The 24244-nt window shown below is 39.3% G+C and overlaps 1 protein-coding gene across 1 annotated transcript in view; it reads left to right on the forward strand.

Moving 5' to 3' along the window:
- Nucleotides 1–24244, forward strand: part of VAV3 (vav guanine nucleotide exchange factor 3) — a 412369-nt gene that overhangs the window by 183957 nt on the left and 204168 nt on the right. Inside the window, exons 3-9 of the mRNA XM_043460478.1 lie at nucleotides 5296–5354; nucleotides 7753–7818; nucleotides 13131–13239; nucleotides 16077–16169; nucleotides 18687–18755; nucleotides 21610–21713; nucleotides 23338–23437. Of these exons, the coding sequence (XP_043316413.1) occupies nucleotides 5296–5354; nucleotides 7753–7818; nucleotides 13131–13239; nucleotides 16077–16169; nucleotides 18687–18755; nucleotides 21610–21713; nucleotides 23338–23437 (600 nt within the window). The remainder of the gene's footprint in view (nucleotides 1–5295; nucleotides 5355–7752; nucleotides 7819–13130; nucleotides 13240–16076; nucleotides 16170–18686; nucleotides 18756–21609; nucleotides 21714–23337; nucleotides 23438–24244) is intronic.

Raw genomic sequence — 24244 nt, forward strand, 5'->3', positions numbered from 1 at the left:
GTTGCCCGGAGCTAGTTTACAGGCCTGTCTTTCTGTTCGAATTACCCAGCTCAGCACGACAAGGCCCACACTCCCAATTGTGTCCTCTGGGGCCTGGCTGTTTCCTCCATGACCCCACAGGGCACTTGCTCTGAGCCTCTAGGAACCATGGTGCAGCGTCCCTGTCTGTGGCTTCGGCTGCAAGGCGGCAGCTTCATGCTGCAGAACCTTCTGGGACTGCCGAGCTTGTCTGCCACATGGGGTTCAAGCCTGCAGCCACCTGATTGCCCTTTCAGAACCTCCCTTCCTGGAAGGAACACTTCTCCAGGAATTCCCATTGCATCCAGCTCCCTGTTCAGGAATTTTCAGAGCCTTCTCATTGCTCTGGGAGAGAGTTAAGAGAGCAAGGTTCAGGGTAGATAACTGAAGGAGGTAAGTCCATAATTAATTTGCATTTCTTGGCGGACCTGTGTGCTGGTCCTGGGGGTTCCTCTTGTTCTTCTCTATGCCCACGGCTTCCTTCACTCAGGACTTTGAAAGGACTTTGAAAGGAGCTATGGCAAACTGGTTCTGCATGGTTGACTTGTTTTCCTCACAAATTACAATATCAACAGTGCTAAATGTGCTAGATTAGCAGAGGGTGAGAATTAGCCAGAAGGTCTGATGAAGAGAAGAGTTAAAATGGGTAGCTTTATTAGGATACAGTGTTGCCACTCTGTTTTTGTAGACTTTTTATTTCACAGCTTTAAACTGACTAATTGGGATGGATGGAAAAAATAAAGAGCTCAAGCTAGATAAAAATTATCATTAGGGGGAAATTTTGATGGGGGAGTGCTACTGTGTATGTTGTCTCTAGGTTTGAGGAGATAAGCAACTCTTTCTCATACTTAATATTTAATTTTCATAATGGACCTCTTCTTCAATTATTCATTCATTCCTCACTTGTGGCAGGCTAATCTCTTTACATATCTTTACACATATTATTCCTAATCCTCACAACAGCTTTGCAAGGTAAGTATTAGTCATTCGTTTCAGCAACAAATATTTTTGTGTTAAGTGGAACCTGGCTGTGAGCTCAGTGATGGGAATAGAACAGTGAAGAAGCAACTTCCTTGCCCTTAAGGTAGTCTCCATTGTTGGATGGGAAAGACAGACAAATGAACAGGTCATTAGAATGCCTTGTTATGTTCTTTTTAAAAAATATTTATTTGGGTCTTAGTTATGGTGTGTGGGCTCAGTAGTTGTGGTGCTTGGGCTCAGTAGTTGTGGTGCTCAGGCTTAGTTGCTCCACAGCATGTGGGACGTCCTGAAACAGGGATCTGACCTGTGTACCCTGCATTGCAAGGCAGATTTTTAACCACTGGATCACCAGGGAAGTCCCTACCTTGTTATATTCTTACACACTCTTCAGGTGTGCTGTGAATTTGTGCAAATTTTTTGAAGAGTGGTGGTTATAGCTTAGTCTGTCCCATCTTGGAATCCTTCCTATAGAAATACCTGCACACGATTGAAAAGGTATTTGGCAAGAATGCTAATTGTAGCATTGCTGTAGCAAAATGTTGAAAAAACTCACCAGCAAGGGAATGGTTAAGTCATCATGTTATATCACATTGGAATGTGGTACAATATTAAAATGGATAAAGAAGATCTGTATGTGTTGACACCACTATCTGTGATATTTTGTTAAATGACAAAAGCATGTTTGTAGAAAAATCTGTATAATAGAAACACATTAGCTAAAATAATGATCATAAAAAAAATTCTTCAGGAGTCACACTAGATTCTTACCTCGGGTTTCCTTTAGGCAGAAAATGAGAGATCTGTGTGTGTGTGTGTGTATGGGTGGGGGGTGCAACTTTTATGTATTTCTGTATTATTTCATCTGATAAGATAAATACGAGTCCTTCTGAAATATTTTAAATACTAGATAAATTTTTAAACAAAGTGATAGGTGCTAGGGCAGAGTGATGTCCGGGGTCCTGTGTGGACACAAAGAACCCAGTCTGGAGCAGGGAGATGGTCAGAGAAGGCTCTGGGTGGGAATCAGCCAGGCTGAGTTCAGGATGAACATAGTCAGGTGTTTGGAGGGAACAGAGAACAAGAACTTCCTGCTCTGGAGTATCTTGGAGCTTTCGGGTGGGCAGTGGTGGAGCTGGCCCCTCCACACTGTAGCAGCCAGTCCAGATGGTCCTGGCTGCTTCCTCCTCCTTCAGCTTCCCCAGAGCATCAGCCTCTGTTCCTAAATATGTCACCATTTCTACCTCTTCTCTAGCTGCCCTACTGCTGTCTTAGCTGAGACCTCTTATCTCTTACCTGGATGATTAAGAGCCCTCCCCTTTGTGGATCTCCTGGCCCCTGTCTCTATCCAGTGTCGTCCTACTCCAGTCTGTCCTTCCCATTGCTGAGTGACCTTCTAAAAATGCAGTTTTGACGCTGCTCTCTTCCTTAAACTTGTCCAATGATCCTTCATGGATTTTGGAATCTAGCTCACCCTTTTAAAGCATTCACACAGAAGCCCTGCCCACCTCTCCCACCTTCCTCACGTGTCACTCTTATTCCTATTATCTGGAATTTTTTTTCTTTTCTTTATAAATGCTATTTTTCTTATCAAAGGATGGATTTAGGTAGGGAAAGAAAATCCATGATGTGGATTTAGTAGTTGGTTGTCAGCCTATTAACCTGCAAATATTCTAACTTGTTACACCTCCTTTCTGAGAATTAATGTCCATATGTCACACTATTTGAGGCAACAGTTTAGAAATTAAGACATTTCAAGGGCAGTCTTCTTACTGTCCTAGGGGATATTTTCTTTTGTAAATATACTTGAATGGATGTTTCTAACAGCAGGTCATTCTCCACATGGACGGCTTGAGGATCTGGCATTAATTTGTGTATTTGTCTATTCCAAATCCGGATACACCCCACCTTTATAGAATACACACTGTTCTAAAAACACTATATTGACCAATCATTATTTGCTTTGCCTAAACTTAGAGTTGGTGGATTGACCTGATGTATAAGGATAGACACAAAACTGTGTGATAGTCCTCCAAGAGTCTCTTTAAGATGTGATACATATTATGCTTCTGTCTCATCCACTGACATTATATATTTGTTATTTTTCTATCCTTGAATAGCAATAAGTAGTCCTTCTAAGTAAATAACAGGAATTGGTTTTAGCTTGTTAATTTTCAGAAATGCTTATACTTATATTCAATGCTTCAGTGAAATGATAGACTATCGTTTGGCTCCCTCTGGTGGACAATTGTATGGAAAAAATCAAACTACATATAGTCTTGTGTGATGGGAACAGGCTGTAAATTTGGTGTTTTACCATTTTCGTTAAAATAAATAACAGAAGTAGTAAAACACATAGCTATACCAATGCTGTTGCTATTTCTCTTGTTATTGAGTAGTGATACTGCTGTGAAAAAAACAAATTTGAAGCTGACTTCACCCCATAACTTTAGAACAGTACCACATCATAAGGCTCATGCTAAAATTCACCAATGTAGTTAATTCATAAGTCTCAATATTACTTCACAGATTATCCTGGAATTCTCCAACAGTTAGCCTTTTCCGTAAATAATACATATTTTTGGAAATTTAGCAAATGACTTTTTTTTATCATGAAATCAGTTTATTATGATAAATTTATTATTTGTTTATGGTCTTCTGAACTTATACACTCACTGAAGATGCTTTATCTTTATTCTGGAATATTTATTAAGGATATCAAGTGTTACCTAGGTGTTTTATTTTTATATTTGTTTGCTTCAGCAGTTAAACCAGGAAGAAATTGCATAAAAGGTTTTGATTAAATTTTGTTTGTATATAATAAGTTTATTTTGTATATTATTAACAGTTCACATTTATTGTGTCAGGCATTTGATAGGCATTGTCTCATTTAATTTTCAGTAATTCTGTGAGACAGGTTGTTATTATCCATATGATAAAGGCGGGGGCCTAAACCCTCCAAGTGTTCTCAGCTCACAGGTTGTAACCACAGCAACATTCTGCCTCCTGAAGTAGGTGATACAGAAGTGTATATGTGGCTAATGCCCTTACTAATAGCCTGGTACTGGAAACTTTATGTTTCTGTGTTTGAACGGAGGAATTCAAAGATTACCTCAACCTAGAGATACATTTTTACCTTTTCTCCCATTTTTTCCCCTCATTGTGAACAGACTCTGTAGTAGAACCTCTTCACATTTTGTTTAGAGAGTTAAGACAATTTATTATCTTTCCATTTATGTTTAAATTTAAACATAAATTTAAACAATTTATGTTTTCTCTGGTTTCATGAGAAAAATACATTTTAGCTCACTGACTTCCTCACTAAGTTTTTGAAAGAGATGCTATTAGGTACAAACGTGGGAAGGAAGGTACAATTTCTAGGTGCTAATGCTAAAGCTCTGTCAGAGCACATGGAGGGTGAAGTACTGAAGATCTTTATAAAGAAGTTTTGAAACAGATACCGATAATTAAGGTAATGTAGGAAAATCTTTTTCTAGAATTAGAGTAAGATAATTTTCTTAAAGTTGGCATTTGTAAGAATAGCCACCCTATAAATACTTTACATGCGTTATCTTTTTAATTCTTATAATAAGGTAAGGATTGTTAATAATCTAAATTATTATAAGCAGTATCCAGATGAGAAAACGGAAACCCAAAGAATTTAAGTAGTTTTTCTAAGGATACATGGCCCATGGATGGTGAAGTCAGGCTTAGCACTCACATGGGCTGGCTTGAGAGTCTCCCCGTGAACTAGCGTGCTACAAGCAGCGCTGGCCAGTGAACTTCTGTCTCAGTGGAAGCGCTTCATGTCTGCGCCGTCCAGTGCAGTAGCCACTCGGCACATGGGCTGCTGAGCGCTTGCAATGTAGCTAGTCCAACTAAGGAACTTGATTTTTTGTTTTAAAAATGTGAATTCATTTAAATTTAAACAGCCTCTCTGTGTCTAGTGGCTACTGTTTTGGACAGTGCAAGAGGACATGGGGTCTTTCAGATCATGTAGAAGTGGGAATATGAGACCTTCAGGACTCCCTTGCCCAACTCCTCGTTTTTGCTGGTCAAGAAACGGCAAACCAGATGGTTAGTCATTTGCTTAGCATCATGAAGTTAAGGCAAGGGACACAATTACAACCCAGATGTTTATACTTCTCTCAGTTACAGCTCTTCCCATTCTGCCCTTTTGTGGTATCTATAAATTTACATTTCTGCTGCTATTGTTAATATTAGCTAGTAAAACTAGTTTTTGAAAATAATTTTTTTTTATGAAATGTTTGTCTAATAAACCCTGTCCTCTTTTCTTAGGTAATAGAAACGTTATCGCGACTTTCTCGCACACCTATCGCGTTGGCCACAGGGATCAGGTAAGCTGGTTTCTCTATGGTTCGTGTGTCCTGTTCAGTTCAGTGAAGTGATTGTTTATCAGATAGTTACTGTTTGTAAAACACTTTGCACACAGGGACTGCGTCTCATTCACTCAGAATGCCTAGTATATAGGTACTCAATAGACATTTGAAATTTGTTGAGCAAGTAAGAACTTATTCGTAGAGTTGAATCAAACACCTTGGGTAAACATTGTTCTCAGTTTACTGGTGACAATCACTGATGCGTTTATTTTGTTTTTAACTTCCTCTAACATTTTTATACAGGTGATTCATTAAGACAATGCTTAATTAAATAAATACTTTAAAAGATGTTGTAGTACGTTTATATCCTATAAGCCATAACAAGAAGTCACAACTTTCAGGCATTTTAAGAATTAATCAGACAACCAAAATGATGTATGTACAAGAAGATTTATTGAAGGTTTGGTACCAAATGAAATCTTGGAATTATAGTTGACCCTTGAATAGTGTGGGCATTAGGGGCACACACTGCCCACACATTTGAAAATTTGAGTATAACTTACAGTTGATACTTTGCATCTGCTGTTCCTCTGCATCAGTGGTTTCAACCAACCATGGATTGTGTAGTATGTACTACTGAAAAAAGTCAGTTTATAAGTGGATCTGTGCAGGTCAGACCATCTTGTTCAATGGTCAACTGTAAATTGGTTAAATTCTACTTTTTCCAGGCAGTGAAGCATTATGCAGTCAGTAAGTATGGAAATGGAGATACATATGTTGTGTTGGGCCTTTTCTGTTTAAAATACGGCATATTCAAGTGAGTTCAGTTAGAAAGTTGTATTGTTAATGATGTTAGAAATACAGAAAAGCAGTTTCAGCAGTCACACAACCAGCCACATGGAAATGGAATGGATCTCATTTCTCATGTGATTTCCTCAGGGGTCTATAACTGTCTCTAGCTGTTATGGGGCTCTATGAACCTCTGTCTCGTCTTCTGTTGCTTCCAATTTTCTGTTCACATTCAGATTCCAACAGAGAGGATGTAAGCATGTCTACAGCTTTAATCAGCTGTGACTGGGCAGCCCAGTCCTTGGGTACAAAGCATAGTGACCTTGGGGAGGATGCCCCGCAGACCCTTTCTCAGAAACGGACCATGAATTTGGCAGCTTTCTACAGAAGGAGTCTATATGTTGGATAAATGTTGCATACCCTGTCATCTCCTCTTCAATTTATGATTATCTTTCCATGTCAGCATATATTTTGTTATAAGCTAGCAGAAGATTTTGAAATAGCATGTTTTTATGTGTTTATATATGGTTAATTCTGAAAGTATACATGGAAGTTTTTTTTTCCTTTTAAATTACTCTTATTTATAATTTCAGTTTTTACTACAATGAACTTGTATATAAGAATATAATAAAATGTGTCAAGATATTTATTTTTAAAAAGGATTTTGAAACTGGCATTTCTCATACATTTTAATTTATTTGAAAAATGCATGTTCCTTAAATGTCCTAAGTATTAAGTTAATCTGTAAACCAATGTGAAATATTTTCCCTATGCTAAATATAATTATTTAGTGCTTATTTGTTATTTTGATGGGTCCTCTTGTTTTTATGAAACATAGGACATGCTTTCTGTATGTAAAGAAAGGGTAAAACTTTTGGTACCATAGTATAATCACTGTGATTTTGTTAGATGTAAATTTAGGGCATTATGTTGTTGTTATGAACGAAGATCAAAGTGTGAGGCAAACAGGGGAGTCAATGGCTAGGAAAAGGGCATAAATTAAAGTGATTTTCTTTGACCAGAGGACAAAGAAAACACCATACTCTCCCTGAGGTCTGTTTGACTCATTTGTCCAATAGATGAAAATAAAAAAAATATAACATATCATTTATGGTCTGAGTAGAAAAGTATATCAGAGTCAATGATCATATATAGAGGACATGACATTTTTTACTTCTAATTTTTTTATTGATACTAGTAAACTGAGTCATGCTTGGAGGATTGTTACCAAATTATTTGTCAGATCAGATTCTCTAAGTGCAAAGAGACAGTGTGGAAGATAAGGGCCCACTCTGAACCGGGAAGCTGCAGTGAGCGGTGAGGTGAGCCTGCAAATGTGTGGCTGGTGGGAAATGGTGAGCACCTTAGCACATCTACAACCACACACATGACTGTAGTGACCAGCAGTGATTGCTGCAGGGGTTTTGGGGTAGCAGGTGCCACAGCCTTCCTGGGGGACCCTGACACAGCCACAGGGTCCCACACTTTGGGAGAAACCCCAGATGTCATGTGAAGCATGGTGACTGACCTGACCACTTTGGCTGCAGCTGAACTTTTGTGTTTAGTGAGTGGTAAATGTCCAGCCTCGTTGTTGCTCATTCACTTGTTTTTTTCTGCTCCCTCCTAGGCCCTTCCCGACAGAAGAAAGCATTAATGATGATGACATCTACAAAAGCCTGCCAGATTTAATCGAGTATGTTGAGCGTTTTCAGCAAAATTTCAGCAAAATTAACACCACTGCCGATTTTTGCATCCTTTGTGAATTTTAACCACAGGTGTTGAAATAGCTATCTAAAGGGGAACCTTGGCTTAGTGATTAAGATATGTAAGAATTAACCTCAAACTCCTGATGGAAATGTTCACAAGAAAATGTACTTCAAGTGACTTTTGATTCTTGTTGTGCATCTTGCATTGTGTGAGTCTCTATGGAGAGTAAAGAAACAGACGGTGATGAAGTTAACATTTGGAAGTTTCTCAAAGGCATTGTAGAGGCATTGTAGACGAACCTGGAATCAGAAAAATAAGAAACAATCAGAGAGAGGAGTAGAATCTACCATTAGACTTGGAGGACAGATAATGCTTGCTGTGCAACTTCAAGGGCGGACAAGATTACTGTGGGTGGGGGTTACTCAGGGATGTTTCATCAGATGGTGTTGATTCTGAACAGAGAATCCTTTTGGGCCATATTGTTAAATAGTCAGGAGAGGCTAAAGGTCTTTGCAGCTGATTATCTCCTGCTGATTGAGTGACTTGTGCAGATTACAAATAAATATGAAACGTGATCCTCACCCCTCAGGGAACTGATGCCAAAGATCAGGTATGTTTGCAGAGAATTGTAATAAGACATAGATTCTGCTCCAGGAGAGATTCAGGTCCTATGGAAATTCATCCACTTATCCATCCTGATAACCCCAGCACAGGGAGCTTGTTCTTACTCTAGGACTTCTACACGTGCTGTGCATTCCGCCCTTGTGGCTGACCCCTCACCATTCAAGTTTTCACTCGGATGGCCCTCCCAGCGAAGCCTTCCTGACTGCCCGACCTAAAATGGTCACCCCACTCCCCTTGCCCTGTGTTTTGATGGCACTCGCCTCTGCCTGAGGTAGTCTCAGTTTGCTTCATGTACTGTCCATCTCCTCATTGGAGGACCAACTTCACGAGATCAGGGACTTTAGTTTGTTCTTGGCTATTTTCCTAGCACTTCAAACAGTGTCTAGTATCTAGTAGGCCCTCCATAAATATCTGTTTTCTGAATAAATAGGCCAAAGCTGCATTGAGCATCTTCCTATTCCAGGAGCGATATTTCAGGCTTGAGCTGTCCATCAGGAGACATCTATCAGTTCCTAGGATCCTGTGCTAACCATGTTTCCGCACACTCCCTCATGTAACACCACATTATGAAGTTGTTACTAGTATCACCACAGTTTACAAATGAGAAAACTGAGCCTTGAAATGCTCAGTAACTTGCTAAAGATCGTATTGCTAGTAAATAGTAGCCTTTGGGTTTGAACCCATGCAGTTCTTGTTCTAGCTCACTGCATTGACTCCCACAAGCACCCTGCCTTGCTCCTCCAAGAACTTTCAGCTGGAGAGCTCTGTGATAGGAGCCGCAGGGCCGGCCAGCAGCCCTCCTGGAGTAGGCTGCATATGGATGGGCCACAAAGTCCAATATTTCAAATGTCCATCAAGAATGGTTTCTTATTGGGACTTCCCTGGCAGTCCAGTGGTTAAGATTCTGTGCTACCATTTCAGGGGGCCTGGGTTTGATCCCTGGTCAGGAAACTAGATCCCTCATGTTATGCTGCAACTTAGACCTGGAGCAGCCAAAAAAAAAAAGAAAAAAAGAAGAAGGATTTCTTAATTCTATTTAAAATCTTCTAGAATTTACTAATCTTCAGTAAAGTCACTACTGAGTGTCTCATTGAATTGGCTATAGTCTTCATCAAGTGACTATAAGATTACTGGTAATATAATTAAATTCTTTGTAGTCTTAAAAAAATATTATTATTTTCAGTACCATGATGACATTTTTTAACCTCCAGCATTTGTCACTTATACTTACTCATTCCTATAGTCTTGCTCATCTTGTTCTGTTGATGTCAGAATTTGTTTGTGAGGATGCAAGTTTGGAGAAAACCCGGGTCCCCAGCCTGGCTGCCTGGGAGATGCAGTCAGTTTCACCTCTCCACCTGGAGCTGGAGGTCCAAATGTCATGTGTTTCCTGCAGATGCTTGCATTTGAATTTTCCATAAGGTCTTGATCTTCAGTCTTGGCTTTGTGATGAGCTCTGTGGCTTCACATACTTCACTGTCACTTTTGGGGGTGAATTATCTGAAGGGAGGCCCCCAGAACAAACAGTGGTCTACTCTGCTGTGCACTGCAGGGGGAAACATTCTCTCCTGATGTGGAGAGAAGCTGATGCAGGATGGGGCGGAGAGCATGTGAGATGGCTAAACTGTACAGTGTCCTATCTCCTCCAGCCTTCGTGACCAGAGTGTCAGATGTAACCATATATTGATGGCCTGGACACAGGAAAGCTAATATGGATGGCTGTTGATCTATTGACCATTTGAAAAATCACAGCTCCTTCCTTCCTCTCCCCTTCTCATTTTATGCAATCAGAAATTATTGACCAAACTGTTAGCAAGAAACAGTTTTACTATGGGATTGAATAACAAAACCCAAACTGTTCTAGCCCAGTCGCTATGTGTGTGGATGCATGTGTGTCCCTCTTGCAATTCTTAGAGAAAAATCTGTGTGGATGTGTACGTATATGCCTCTGCTCTCGTGGGAAATAGTCGATAGCAAGAATTAAGCAAGATGATGTCATTTTTGTTTGTTTGCTTTTTGTTTTGTTGTTATTGTTTGGTGGAGGGCGAGTTGGGGGGTCTGAGGCAGGAAATGGATTTCACAGCCTGTCTTCCTTCTGAACAGGATCCCCTTTGATATAGAACCTACTCCTTTATCTTTTTTTAAAATCTCAGTTCCTTCATGACCTCATCAAGCCTTCTTATCCTTTGATGGGTTATGGAAAGTACTCAAACTAGTTGAACTGCCCCACTGTTCTCAGAGGAGGCTGCCTGCCTAAGCCCCTCAGGATGGAAATTCTGGAACTGCCAATACAACTCACCATGTCCCTAGTTTTCCAGAGTAGAAAGCTGAGAAGCATCCTTCACTCCTTCCTCCCTCCGCCTAATCCATGCTGGGCCCCAAGTCTGGTTGGTTGTACTTCACACAGTCTCTCCGTTGTTCTCCTCACCTTCTTTTACCCTAGTTATGGTGCTCATTACCTCCCTCCCCATCTCCCTGCCTGACTTCTTCACTCTCCACATTACCCCTCTGTAACCCCGCCGTGGTCCCCAGTTGCCCAGGTAAAGTTCAGCTTACAGAGGACGAGGCTCTTCTCAGGTTGGCTCAGCTCTTCTCTTCTGGATCTCCCTCACTCACCTGGGCGGGACTCCAGCCTTCACATTGCCAGGCTCTTCACATCTGCCTGCCTTCTCACAGCTTGGTGTCCTCTGTCTGAATACTCATCCCGTCTCCTCATTCAATGTGTTGTCCCTGAGGGCAGCAACTGTGTCTGCCTCATCTGTGGCTATATCTCCTGGAACATGATATTTATTCACCACATACATGCTGACTAAATAAATACACTGCAGATCCAGTTCGGACGTAATATCTTCTGTGAAGCCTTCCCTGACTTCCTTCGTCAGAGTATCGCTTACTCTTTCCTCTGCATCATAGAATTCTGTGTTTCTGTGCCGTTTTCCACATTAGACTATGGGAGAGCCCTTGGATCTTCTGGATCGAGGCATTCTTCTGCATCTTCTGGATCTGGCAATCAGTAGGTTCTTAGTAAAAATCAGGTAGGTGGGTAGACAGGAGGACAGGTCATCTTGGAATGAGTTTTCTCAGAGCAGAGTTCTCTGTAGCTTCTCTTACCACTAGATTGCTCTCCCTTAAGGCACCTTTCTTTCTTCTGGGTGTCTGACAGTTCCTTTCTGTCAAATGCCTCCTAATAACTCTTCCTGATAAACATAGACAACCCTGTGATTGCCCCTACTTTGAAAAATGCTCCGAGTTGCAGAGTGACATTTATGCTTACAATGTTTTTATTTTTGTACATATCAATTTATAATGTTCTATCTGCACAGGCCCAAGAGAAATGCTAAGGGCTGGCAGTATTGGAGGAGTGGAATTTCTTTTCTGAGAGGTTAATGCTTCTTTCTAACACACCTTAATTTATTAATCTCAGTTCTTTGACATTAGTTGTTAGTAGAAGCTATTTATGGAACTCTTGAACGGAAAGGAAAAACTCAAGGAGTAGTGATAGAATGGGTGATAGGTAGAAACGGCTGTTTCTACTTTGACTGAACAGGTTTACTGTCTCACATGAAGAGTTTAGGGACGATACATCAATCAGTCACTGTGGAAGCATTCATGGAAGCTTTAAAAATAGAGATTATTTGCCATTGCTGGGAGACTAGCAGAAGAATTTAAAAGGCTTTTAAAAATGTCTTGTGGCCTTTGGACCTTTTCTTTAAGCAAAATACAAATAAAACAGATAAAAAAGGAATCTGACTCAAAGGGAACCTGTGGGTATCCTTTGAGTGGCCTTGAAGGAACATGGTTTGAAAACTATTGCACTAGATATTGATGATTATAATCAACAGAAATTAATGCTTTAAAAAGATTATTTATAAATAGTAACTCCTTCCCAACTCCTCTGTCTTCTCCATAGTATATCCTTTCATACAGATGATGAAACTGACACTTTTATTTTTTTTGGCCAAGGCATGTGAGATCTTAATATCCCAATCAGGAAATGAATCTGGGGCCAGGGCGGGGGAAATGCCTGGTCCTAACCACTGGACCACCAGGAAATTCCCATGAGGCCTTGACATATGAACAGTGGGAGGCAGTGAAATAGAGCAGGAAGAGAGGAGGATAGTTAGATAGCATCACCCACTCAGTGGACATGAATTTGAGCAAATTCTGGGAGATCGTGGAGGACAGAGGAGCCCGGTGTGCTGCAGTCCATGGATCCACAGAGTCGGATGTGACTTAACAACTGAGCAACAAGAACGATAATAGAGCAGTTAAAATACTCAGAGTGTAAGGTAGCCTGAATTTTAAATCCTGGCTTTGCCCTTGGATGAGCTGTGTCATTCTGGGCAAGTCAAAGAATCTTTTTCTCTCTCAAAATCCTTGTCACTATGACTGACCAAACGACCATGCCTACCTGTTAACACAGTAAATGCTGGGCCTGGGCAGACGAGGGTGATCCATGCAGAGTGATGCAGTAAATGCCCAGTGAGTGTTAGCTCACTACTGTCCCTGTCGGATTCTATTGTTTGTCATCGTTCTTATCAGGAGGGACAGAGCTGGAATGGGAGCCTTTCACGCGTTCCACTCTAGTTGATCTGGATTTTCTACTAAAATCCAGTAACCTGTTGTGTTTACTGCATGATAGAAATGACATTTATGTCGTACCCTTTGTTTCAGTGAGACCCACGTGGACGATGAAGAGGGTCTGTATGACTGTGTGTATGGGGAGGATGAAGGTGGCGAGGTGTACGAGGACCTGATGAAGGCGGAGGAAGCTCAGCAGTCGGTAGGACTCTGACCTGGCTAGGACGTTGCTAAGTGACTGAGTATTTTATAAGGAAGTGATTACTTGAAGGACTAGTTAATATAATAATTATCATTAATACAATATTTATGCTGTAATTAACATTATAATAAATACAATAGTTATAATTAGTCATTTCATTTCTGCTCGAGTCGCCTTTTGTTTTCTTATCTTGCTTTTAACTGTATAACCATGACTTGTTAGTCTGAATTAATTTATTAGGAAAGTGATTATTTGAATGGCTAACTAATACGATAATTATAATTAATAAAGCAATATTCATGTAATAAGTATATTAATTGCAATTGTAATGAAATGATTGTAATTAATATAATCGTTAAAATTATTTAGGTAACTTCTGCTGGAGTCATTTTTTGTTTTCTTTTTTATGTTTGAAAAGTGTTAGTTGCTCAGTCATGTCAGACTCTTTGTGACCCCATGGAATGTAGCCTGTCAGGCTCCTCTGTCCATGGAATTCTCCAGGCAGGAATACTGGAGTGAGTAGCCATTCCCTTCTCCAGGGGATCTTCCTGACCTAGCGATTGAATCCAGGTCTCCCACATTATAGGCAGATGCTTTACCATCAGAGCCATCCCTTTTTATGTATAACCATGACATACTGTTGCATTTGGAGGCATATGAACATGATGTTGGGCTTCCCACGTTATGCTAGTGGTAAAGAACCTGTCTGCCCAAGCAGTAGACACAAGAGATGTGAGTTTAATCCCTGGGTCCATAAGATGCCCTGGAGAAGGGCGTGGCAACCCATTCCAGCATTGTTGCCTGGAGAATCCCATGGACAGAGCAGCCTGGTGGGCTACAGTCCATAGAGTTGCAAAGTGTTGGACACAACTGAAGTGCACAAAGTCTGACATTGTGCAGTTCAGAATATCCATAGGGAATCTCTGGTCTAATCCTTTCATTTCACTAGTAGAAAAATCAAGTCTGAGAGGTAAAGGGCGTGCCACCCAGCTAAATAAAGCAGAGTGGCAATAGAGCATAATTTCAGGGAATCATAAAATTATACTGTTATGAAAGGAAATCTCTTACAAAGCAGATAAATCTACTTTAAATTTGATGTGGCATAAAATATATGTTAAAGAATATTTCTTCCTATTTGTTAGGAGTTGATATAAGGTATTTTTCTTTCTTTTGTTTCATTATAGGTCTCCTAGCATTTTTTTTGCTATTTTATAAACCTAGTTTCAGATATTACCATAGTCAATATGAGCCCACAAAACTATCTGCGTGAAAATATGTAAAGCATTCAGAATTACTTTCAATGATTTTCTCATCTGTAATTTGAAATAGAAAAGAAAAAAGTCAGTTGCTTAAACTTCTATTAACATAGTCTTTTTTTACACAAAAGCCTTTCTTCATGAGCTATGTGTAGTTTAGGTTTCTTCAGTACTTTGATGAATTTGCTCAGCTCTTTTTGACCTCTTTCATTTAATAAAAGGCTGGCAAGTTGTCTGATGCCCAGGTAGGGAGCAGCAACTTCTGTGGGATGAAAACAGATTGTCTGGCCTGTGTTTGGTAAATGTCATAAATGTGTGCTTTAACTTGCTGCACCAGCTGATTGGACACCTGTGGCAGCATTTTCAGTGTTTTAGGTGACAAAGTATTGTCTGTGCCCCCTTAAACTATCAGCTGCTTTGGGCACCAGCAGATTCTTCACTGTCTTTCCCAAGGACTCTCTTCACTGAGCTGACTATGCTGGGCTGTCCATGTGGCCCAGGGTGAGCAGTGATGATGACAGAATGCACAGGGCACTTCTAGTGCACTCCTCAGGGTGTTAGGCGTGCCACATGGGTTATCTCATTTACAGATCCTTGGGCTGGGTACTGTAATTTTGTTTTATAGATGAGAAAATTGAGACAGAGAAATTAGGTAACTTCTTCACAATGACAAGCTAAATGACAGTAAAACTGGTCCTTGAACCCAATTCTATCTGGTACCCAAACCTTTTGTCTTCTTATCACGTTCTTCTGCCTGTAGTGTTAAACACTTAGTAAAAACCAAACATCAAGGTTTTAACTCTTGAAGAAATATTTTAAGATTTTTTTACTTATCAAATATCCTTTTATGATTTTTGTAGTTATTTCTATGGCACTTGTAAAGTATGCTGTACATTAAGAAAATGGTATTAGACCATTCATAATGTTTCCAGATTGAGTTACACTTATAATAAAATAGATGCTTCAGTTTTACTCATAGTATATTTTTAATTATCTCAAACTTTTGCATTTACATTGTTCACATTTTTTTTGAAAAGCAAAGTGTGTTAGTCATTCAGTCGTGTCCAACTTTTTGTGACACCACGCAGCCCGTCAGGCTCCTCTGTCCATGTAATTTTCCAGGCAAGAATCCTGGAGTGGGTTGACATGCCCTTCCTCCAGGGGATCTTCCTAACCCAGAGATTGAAGCTGGGTCTCCTGCATTGCAGGCAGGTTCTTTACCATCTGAGCCACCAGGGAAGCCCTTTAAAAGCAAAGATCCTTCACAAATGCAGTTCAGTGTATCTTTAAGTTATTTGTGTTATTAGAATGGAAGCCTGGGAATTCCCTGGTGGTCCAGTGGTTAGAATTCCATGCTTCCACTGCAGGGTGCACGGGTTCCATCCATGATCAGAGAATTAAGATCCCACAAGCTATGCAGCATGGCTAAAACAAAACAAAAGAACAGAAACAAACAAAAAAGAAATCATGATGTTAGAATGGAATGCTTAAAAATGAAATAATTTTTATTTCTATCTTCTATGGAAGAGATTAATATATGAATTTGATTAAATAATTTTAATTTGAAAATTCTAATTGTAGAAATGTCCAGAAAATGATATACGAAGTTGCTGCCTAGCAGAAATTAAGCAGACAGAAGAAAAATATACGGAAACCCTGGAGTCAATAGAAAAAGTAAGTCATTAGGTATTCTCGATTTTCACACACAGTAAGTCACCTACATATGAACCTTCATGTTGTGAACTTTCAAAGATGTGAATGTATGTGACAGTCCCTATATGCCAGCTATTGTACTGTACTTTTTGAGGTACTGTACTATAATATTAAAAATATTTTTTTTAATGTGTATATTATTTGTGTGAAAGGTATTATAAACCTGTTCCAGTAAAGTACTATATAGTTGATTGTGTTAAGTGGGTACCTAGACTAACTGTTGAACTTGAATGTACTCATGCGCCTTCAGAATGGAACTCATTTGTATGTCAGGGACTTGCTGTGCTGCCTTGTATAGTTAATGCATTTAGGCTCAATGTTTCTGCAGTGTCTGTGTGTTCTGATATTCAGTATAATTTTGGATTTAAAGATCTCAAAGCAGATTTATTCATCCCACAATCCCACAACGATTTATTGATTTCTTAGTGTCTGAATGGCCCTAATTTAGGGACTGAGGGTATACCCATCAACACAACTAAACTCGATAGTTCTCCTGACTCTCCTGGAAGGGTTTATAATCTAAGCAAGTAAGTATGTCAGGTGGTGATAAGTCCTCTGAAGAAAAATAAGGCAGAGGAAGGGGATAGTGAGTGATGGGGGAAGCTGGTGTTATCTTATGTAGAGTGGTAACGGAAAGCCTCTATGGTCAGGTCGTATTTAAGCAGACAGCTGAGTGAATTGAGGAGTGAGCCATGTGAATATCCCAGAGCGGACGATCCCTGGGAGAAGGGCCCTCACGTGGGACAGTGTTCAGTGCGCTGCAAGGAACAGAGCAGGCCGGGAGGCTGAGGCAGACTGTGTGCAGGGGAGCAGTGAGATGGGAAGCCTGGGGACCCCCCGAGGCACAGGGGGCATATGGGAACACCTGGCTCAAAGCTGAAGTGTTGTGAGTAGCAAAAGTAATGGGATCTGATGTAAGTTTTTAACAGTTCATTCTGACTCTTGTCAGGCAAGGGTGGAAATGGGGGAAAGTATTAGAAGAACATTGCAGTAATAAAGTTGACAGAAAGTGATAGTATTGGTAAAGGTGGTAGAGAGTAGTCAGATTCTGAATAAGCTTTGAAAGTAGAGCCTAGTGGATTTGGTGATGAATTAGGTGAAGGATGTGTGGACAAGAGCAATCGAGAACACTAGGTTTTTATGACAATGGTGACTGAGATGGGAAAGGATAGGTGTGTGATCATGAGTCTGCTGGGACCTGCTAAATTTGCAATACCTATTAGCTTCCATCAGGATGTGTTGAGGAGGAAGTTAGATATATGTGTCTGACATTTGGTAGAAAAGTTGAATTGATGTATAAATTGGGCCTTTATCATTATGCAATGGTGTTTAAGGCCTTGGCACTAGAGGAAACCACCAAGGGAATAAATGCTGATAGAGAAGAGGTTTAAGATCTCTTCTGGTGACTTCCACATTTGGAGGCTAGGAGAATGAGAATCAGCAGACAGTTTTTCAAGTTTAAAAAAATAGATGAAGGTGTCAAAGAGTTAAGACAATGAGAGGGTAAATGTATTGGGATTATATAGTGTGAAAGTTCAGTTGAGTTCTGTGATTATTTTTTGAACTAGCTATCAATATAGCTTCTGTTTAACAGAAGCACACAATATATGGAAAGCTAGATTTCACCGGGTTTTCATTTTTCCAGAAAAAAAGAAGAGAGAGTAAGGGTATTTGCAGGGCAGTGATTCTGATGATGGCTCATGGAATGTACACTGGGTAAGAAGGGAACTGAGGATATGAGGGACTGTGGGATGATGAGGGGATGGGCAGACCCAGTAGGTTGGAGAAGTCTTTGGAGGAAGAGCTGTAAAGGTAGGAGGGTAGAGGTCAGAGAGTTGCTTGCTTCAAATTAATTCTCTGGAGCATATGCAGTGGCTGGTAATGACAGGGTCTTGGGCTATGATCACAGGAGGAGCTCAGCTAGAATGGGGCACAGATTGTTGGAGTTAAAGGAACCAAGAGACCAGGCAATTGGAAGGATCATCTACATAGTTACTGAAATGGTCAAAAAGAAAGATGGGGTAGTAATGGACCAGAGATATGATAGGCCAGGAACTAGAATTCTCAAGGAATGAAAGGGATTGATCCCTAAATTGCATAAGCAGATTATTTATCTCAGAGATCTAGAATCTCCACAAAGCATGTGAGGGATAGTTTATTAGTCCTCAAATATATCTCCAAAATGTTGCCAATTCAGCCAATGGCATTCTCTCTTTTTTTTTTTCTTTTCTTAATTTTAGAAGCATTTATAGGCCAAATCTTTTATTTCATATTTTAAATATATTAACCTGTATTTATGTCTTACATCTCTGTTCAAGTATTGAATCTTTATGACAGAGAAAATAGTTTCTACTTTTTTCTTGGTATTCATAAAACTGGTTAATTTTCAATAAATATTTATTGCTCCTTGATGAAAAACTGTCATATGGATTAGAATAAGTTGTGATTAATTATTATCCCTCTCTTCTCTCCTGGTAGTATTTCATGGCACCATTGAAGAGATTTCTGACAGCAGCAGAATTTGATTCAGTATTCATCAACATTCCTGTAAGTAAAAATCGCTAGTAAAAATTGAGCTACACTTCTATAAAATCTTTATTTACTTAGTGGTTCTCTACTTGAACATTATATTCTCTAAGAAATTTAAGCCAATTTTCTGCCTCCTGAGTTCTTATAGTCTTATTTTCTGGAAATAACTGCCATGTCATATTGTCAACCAAAAATCAATCAAAATGTATGCTGAACACAAATGGATAAGACACATGTACTTAATTGTTTGTCATGACAAGGTAGCCCCAGTTAATCCCTGGTGTTACAGTCTCTTTGTCTCATGGGAGTTCCCTTCTGCCCCACTCCTTGCTCTCTTGTTCTCCAGCCCCATCTTGTTCTCGACCCCATCTTACAGACACTGTCCTGGCTTCATCCCTCTCTTCCACTTACTGCCATTCCTGCAGTTCCCTGTTCTCTGCTTTTTGGTGTTTTTTGCTTTTGGTTATAACATAATAAACTTCCATTTCTGAAATACACTGTTTCCTTCTGATAAAACTATCTATTTTAATGATAAGATGTGAAGAACTTTTCTTCACATTTATACAGTCATTACAAATTTCAGGGTACCTTATAATCCTAAAAGAATATTTACTAAGAAGCCTAGAAGCAAGCCAAGCGCAATACTATGTACAGTCTTACTAGGCAAGATTCAACTTCTTAGTCCTCTGGAATTGGCCTCAGTTTTAACGTATAGTTTTTATATACAATATATAAGCTTTGATGTACAGGCCTGCTTGTGTCACCTGTGAGGTCTCTAATATTATGATTCCTTTATATTTAGTGCTGCTGTGCACGAATTGATGACCTGTGGCATGTTGTCCTTGTTCCCTGATTATGGCCAAATGAAGACATTCTTATTGATTTGTAACAGAAGGAAGAAAAAGCTCACAATTATCAAATGAATGATTAGCATAAAATAAGCCACACAGGAGATTCCTTAAAAATCTGGAAATAGAACTGCCATATGACCCAGCAATCCCACTGCTGGGCATACACACCGAGGAAACCAGAATTGAAAGAGACACATGTACCCCAGTGTTCATCGCAGCACTGTTTATAATAGCCAGGACATGGAAGCAACCTAGATGTCCATCAACAGACAAATGGATAAGAAAGCAGTGGTACATATACACAATGGAATGTTACTCAGCCATTAAAAAGAATACATTTGAATCAGTTCTAATGAAGTGGATGAAACTGGAGCCTATTATACAGAGTGAAGTAAGCCAGAAAGAAAATCACCAATACAGTATACTAACACATATATATGGAATTTAGAAAGATGGTAACGATAATCCTATATGTGAGACAGCAAAAGAGACACAGATGTATAGAACAGTCTTTTGGACTCTGTGGGAAAAGGCGAGGGTGGGATGATCTGAGAGAACAGCATTGAAACATGTCTATTATCCTATGTGAAACAGACTGCCAGTCCAGGTTCAATGCATGAGACAGGGTGCTCAGGGCTGGTGCACTGGGATGACCCAGAGGGATGGGATGGGGAGGGAGGTGGGAGGGGGGTTCAGGATGGGGAACACATGTACACCCATGGCAGATTCATGTCAACGTATGGCAAAACCAGTACAATATTGTAAAGTAATTAGCTTCCAATTAAAATAAATAAATTAAAAATACAAAGAAAACAGATAACCAACAAGGGCCTATTATATAGCACAGATAACTATATTCAGTATTTTGGGATAATCCGTAAGGGAAAAGAATCTGAAAAAGAATGTGTGTGTGTGTGTGTGTGTGTGTGTATGTGTAACTGAATCACTGTGCTGTATACCTAAAACTAACACAACATTGTAAATCAACTATTCTTCAATAAAAAACAAATTAAAAAAAAACAAGCCACACATTCTAGGAAGATAAGTATCAAACCAGTTATATATGGTCACCGTAACTTAGGACCTGTTTGACAGTCCTTACTCTAATGGCTTTTCCATGCTCCTCAAAAAAGTGATAGAGAAAAAAAAATATGATAGAGGAAAAAAATAGTGATAGGGCTAACATATTTGTGTTTTACTTACACCTGCCGAGGACAGGTAAGCCCCGCAGTCCATGTATGCTGCAAGGTACAAGGGAAGAGGTAGTAGGAGAATTGACACTTTGACTTGAGTCTCGTCGTTTCCCAGCTGTGGTATGTGTTTTACCGTCTGACTGAAAATGACTTGCTTATCAGGAAAAATGTGAAATCCTTGAGTTTTGAGTTGCCCTATTAAACGGCCTACTACAATTTATTTGCTGCTTATTTATGCCATTAGTTGTCTGGTTTCAAGTAATTTAGTCTGATGATTGTTAGCGTAGCTCCAGGACACCACTAATGGACCCAAGTACAAATCTACATGTTCATGTCCCAAGGACATGAATCATTACTTTATCCAGTCAATAAAACATTATGCATTTGGGTAGTTTTATTTAAAAATTTAAAGTGATTATAAAATGAAAATGAACTGTACATATTTTTGTACAAGGAATAAATTACCCTTTAATAACTAGTGAGATAATTACTCTTTCCGCAGGATACTGACATTTTGAGTCAGATCTGAAATGGCCATTTCCATGTACATGGCCTCTCCCCCTCCCTTCCCCTTTCCTCTTCTCCTCCCCTCCTTTCCTTTCCCCTTCCCCTTCTCTTTTCTTTCTCTTCTCTTCTTCCCCTTCCCTTTCTTCCCCTCCTCCTCTTTCTCTTTTTTACTGATGGGAGCAGGTTTATATATTGAGGGCATTCAGCATATCCTTGAATGGCAAGTCTGGCAACAATAGGGATGCTGAGCTCCAGGTGATGGGTTTTTTGTTGTTGTTGTTGTTGTTGTTCTGATTCTCTTGCCGTTTTTTCTTTTCTAAGGAACTTGTGAAAGTTCATCGGAACCTAATGCAAGAGATTCATGATTCCATTGTGAATAAAAATGACCAGAACTTGTATCAAGTTTTCATTAACTACAAGGAAAGGTAACTTTTGGGTTTTAAACTTCGTGGCTATTAGTTTGTAATTACAGTGAGGGTTAGTATTAAAATTGCTCATAAATAGCTGTAAATACGGTTCATTAAGATACTACCTGGGAAGTAATTAGAACATGGGACGGTTAATCTCAGGATGGTGGTGAGCTCTCTCTCTCTATATATACCAGGAAAAAAGAAAAAAAAAGAGTTCAAGTTTTGCTCTGAAAACCAGAAAAGTGTAGGTTCTTGTACAGACCTATCACTCTTGAGTCCTATACATAGACTTCAGGAGGTCATCTTAACTCTCCGAGCCTCCTTTTCTTTGTCTGTAAATGTTAGGGGTACATTAGTTGGTACTTACTGCTTTTTCCAACTCTAATAGCTTATAATTCTCTATTTTGGAGGATTAGATTCACAGGCAAAGTCAATTTCTCTTTCAGAGTTTGAAAAAAATCTTCTGAACCTTTCACATGAATTAGAAGTACCAAGGAATTTTGCTTAAACTATAGCACTCTCTTTTTAAATCAAGCCCTATAGTTCATAGTACCCAGAAGTGCCTAATTAATTGCTTTGCGTCAACATTAGATAAATATTAATGTAGTAGTATTTTTTCCACCAGAGAGCTACAAGAAACAATAAATTAACCAGACTCTGCAAAAATTAGTGTCACTCCAGAGATACCCTTCCTGAAGTAGACTCAGACCCCATGCAGTATGAATGATCTCTTATCCAGCACGGCTCAGGCCTCTCATTCCCACTTTTCAGATAATGTATTTTTCTTAATTAAAAAGTGGGAAGGAATAGGAAGTTTATTAATGAGTGGAGTTGTAACTAGTGATTACAGTGAAATTGTAATAGAAAATAAAACTGTTCCTGAGTGAGTATAAACAGTGTAAAAGTTGATCTTTAATAGAAACTTGAACAGAAATTTTCATTTTATTTTTGATGTATATATGTACTCCAACAATGTGTGTGTGTGCATGCTAAGTGTCCGACTCTTTGCAACCCCATGGACTGTAGCCTTCCAGGCTCCTCTGTCCATGGAATTCTCCAGACAGGAATACCAGGGTGGATCCCCATTTGCTACTCCAGGAGATCTTCCTGACCAGGGATAGAACCTGAGTCTCTTGTGTCTCCTGCATTGGCAGGCGGTTTCTTTACCACTAGCACCACCTGGGAAGCCCACTCCAACAATATTAACAGTCATTAAGTTTGATTGTAAAATCTGCCTGCTATAAAAATGTACATGGAATCAATTCTGTTCAAATTTGGAAATTAAAATTAGTCATTTTTAATACCATAAATATGAGTGACCCTAATTCTGGGATTGTAAGTGTGCATGTGCTCATTCGCTAAGTTGTGTCTGACTCTTTGTGACCCCATGGACTTAGCCCGCAGGCTCATCTGTCCATAGGATTTTCCGGGTAAGAATACTGTAAGTGTGGTGTGTGTTCAAAGAAACGAGAAAACTGAGGTTCTGAGTAATCTGTCCAGGGTAACCTAGAAAGTAAGAAGTGCAGGATGAGTGAGATTTGCTTTGGTTATATCTAACTGTGGATTTAAGTAGATGGATTTCCTCTTCTACTTTAATCTTGCCTTTTTGTCCTCAGCTTTCTTTCTCTTTTCCTTTCAGGTTGGTTATTTACGGGCAGTACTGCAGTGGAGTGGAGTCGGCCATCTCTAGTTTGGACTACATTTCTAAGACGAAAGAAGATGTCAAACTGAAATTAGAGGTGCCTGTTTATTTTTTGTTTGTATGTGTCATAGAGTAATATAAACTAAAACAATATATTTATTCTCATGATCAGTGCAACTGTAAATTTCCATGAATTTTAAGTGTGATTTCATAAAATATTAGATAGCCCTCTACAATAATAATGTGGCAGTAATAATAACAGTAGTAAAATAGAAGATTTATGGCCTTTTTACATGGATTATCTCATTAGGCCCTCATGACTTTGTCAAATACATGCAATTAATTTTCTTATTTTATGGATAAGAAAGCCAAGGTTCAGAGAGATTATGAGTAATTTACCCAGGGAAGTAAAAGGTACAGGATGAGTAAGATATATGTGAGATAATCTATACATAGATTTAAACTGTTTATTACAAATATAAGATATTTAGGGGCAGATGTATAAAAAGGGCATGGATATTGCCCATAAGAAGTAAGACAAGATACATACACATATGATGAGATTAAGTAGTAAGCAGTCTTTGCCAGGGCTCCATGAGGAAGACTGAGTAATTACTTCAGTATGGTTAGACTATAGAAGATTTATCTAAAGAGGTGGCATTTGAGTTAGGTCACTAAAGAATGGGTTAGGTTTTGATAGATGAGATTCCTTATAGGGAATTCTGTAAGAATTGGTATGTCTTGACCAGAAGAGTCAGGAAAGGTTGAGAAATGGCAAGTAGATTAGTATGAGCAAAGCACCTGGTAACAATGGAAAATAAGTCTGGAAACTGTGTTGTCATTTTTTTTTTGTTTTGTACATCTTTTTTTCCCCCATAAGAAGAGTTTGCACTTTCAAAAAACT

The sequence above is a fragment of the Cervus canadensis genome, chromosome 2 (genome assembly GCF_019320065.1).
Source record: "Cervus canadensis isolate Bull #8, Minnesota chromosome 2, ASM1932006v1, whole genome shotgun sequence".
Taxonomy (NCBI): domain Eukaryota; kingdom Metazoa; phylum Chordata; class Mammalia; order Artiodactyla; family Cervidae; genus Cervus; species Cervus canadensis.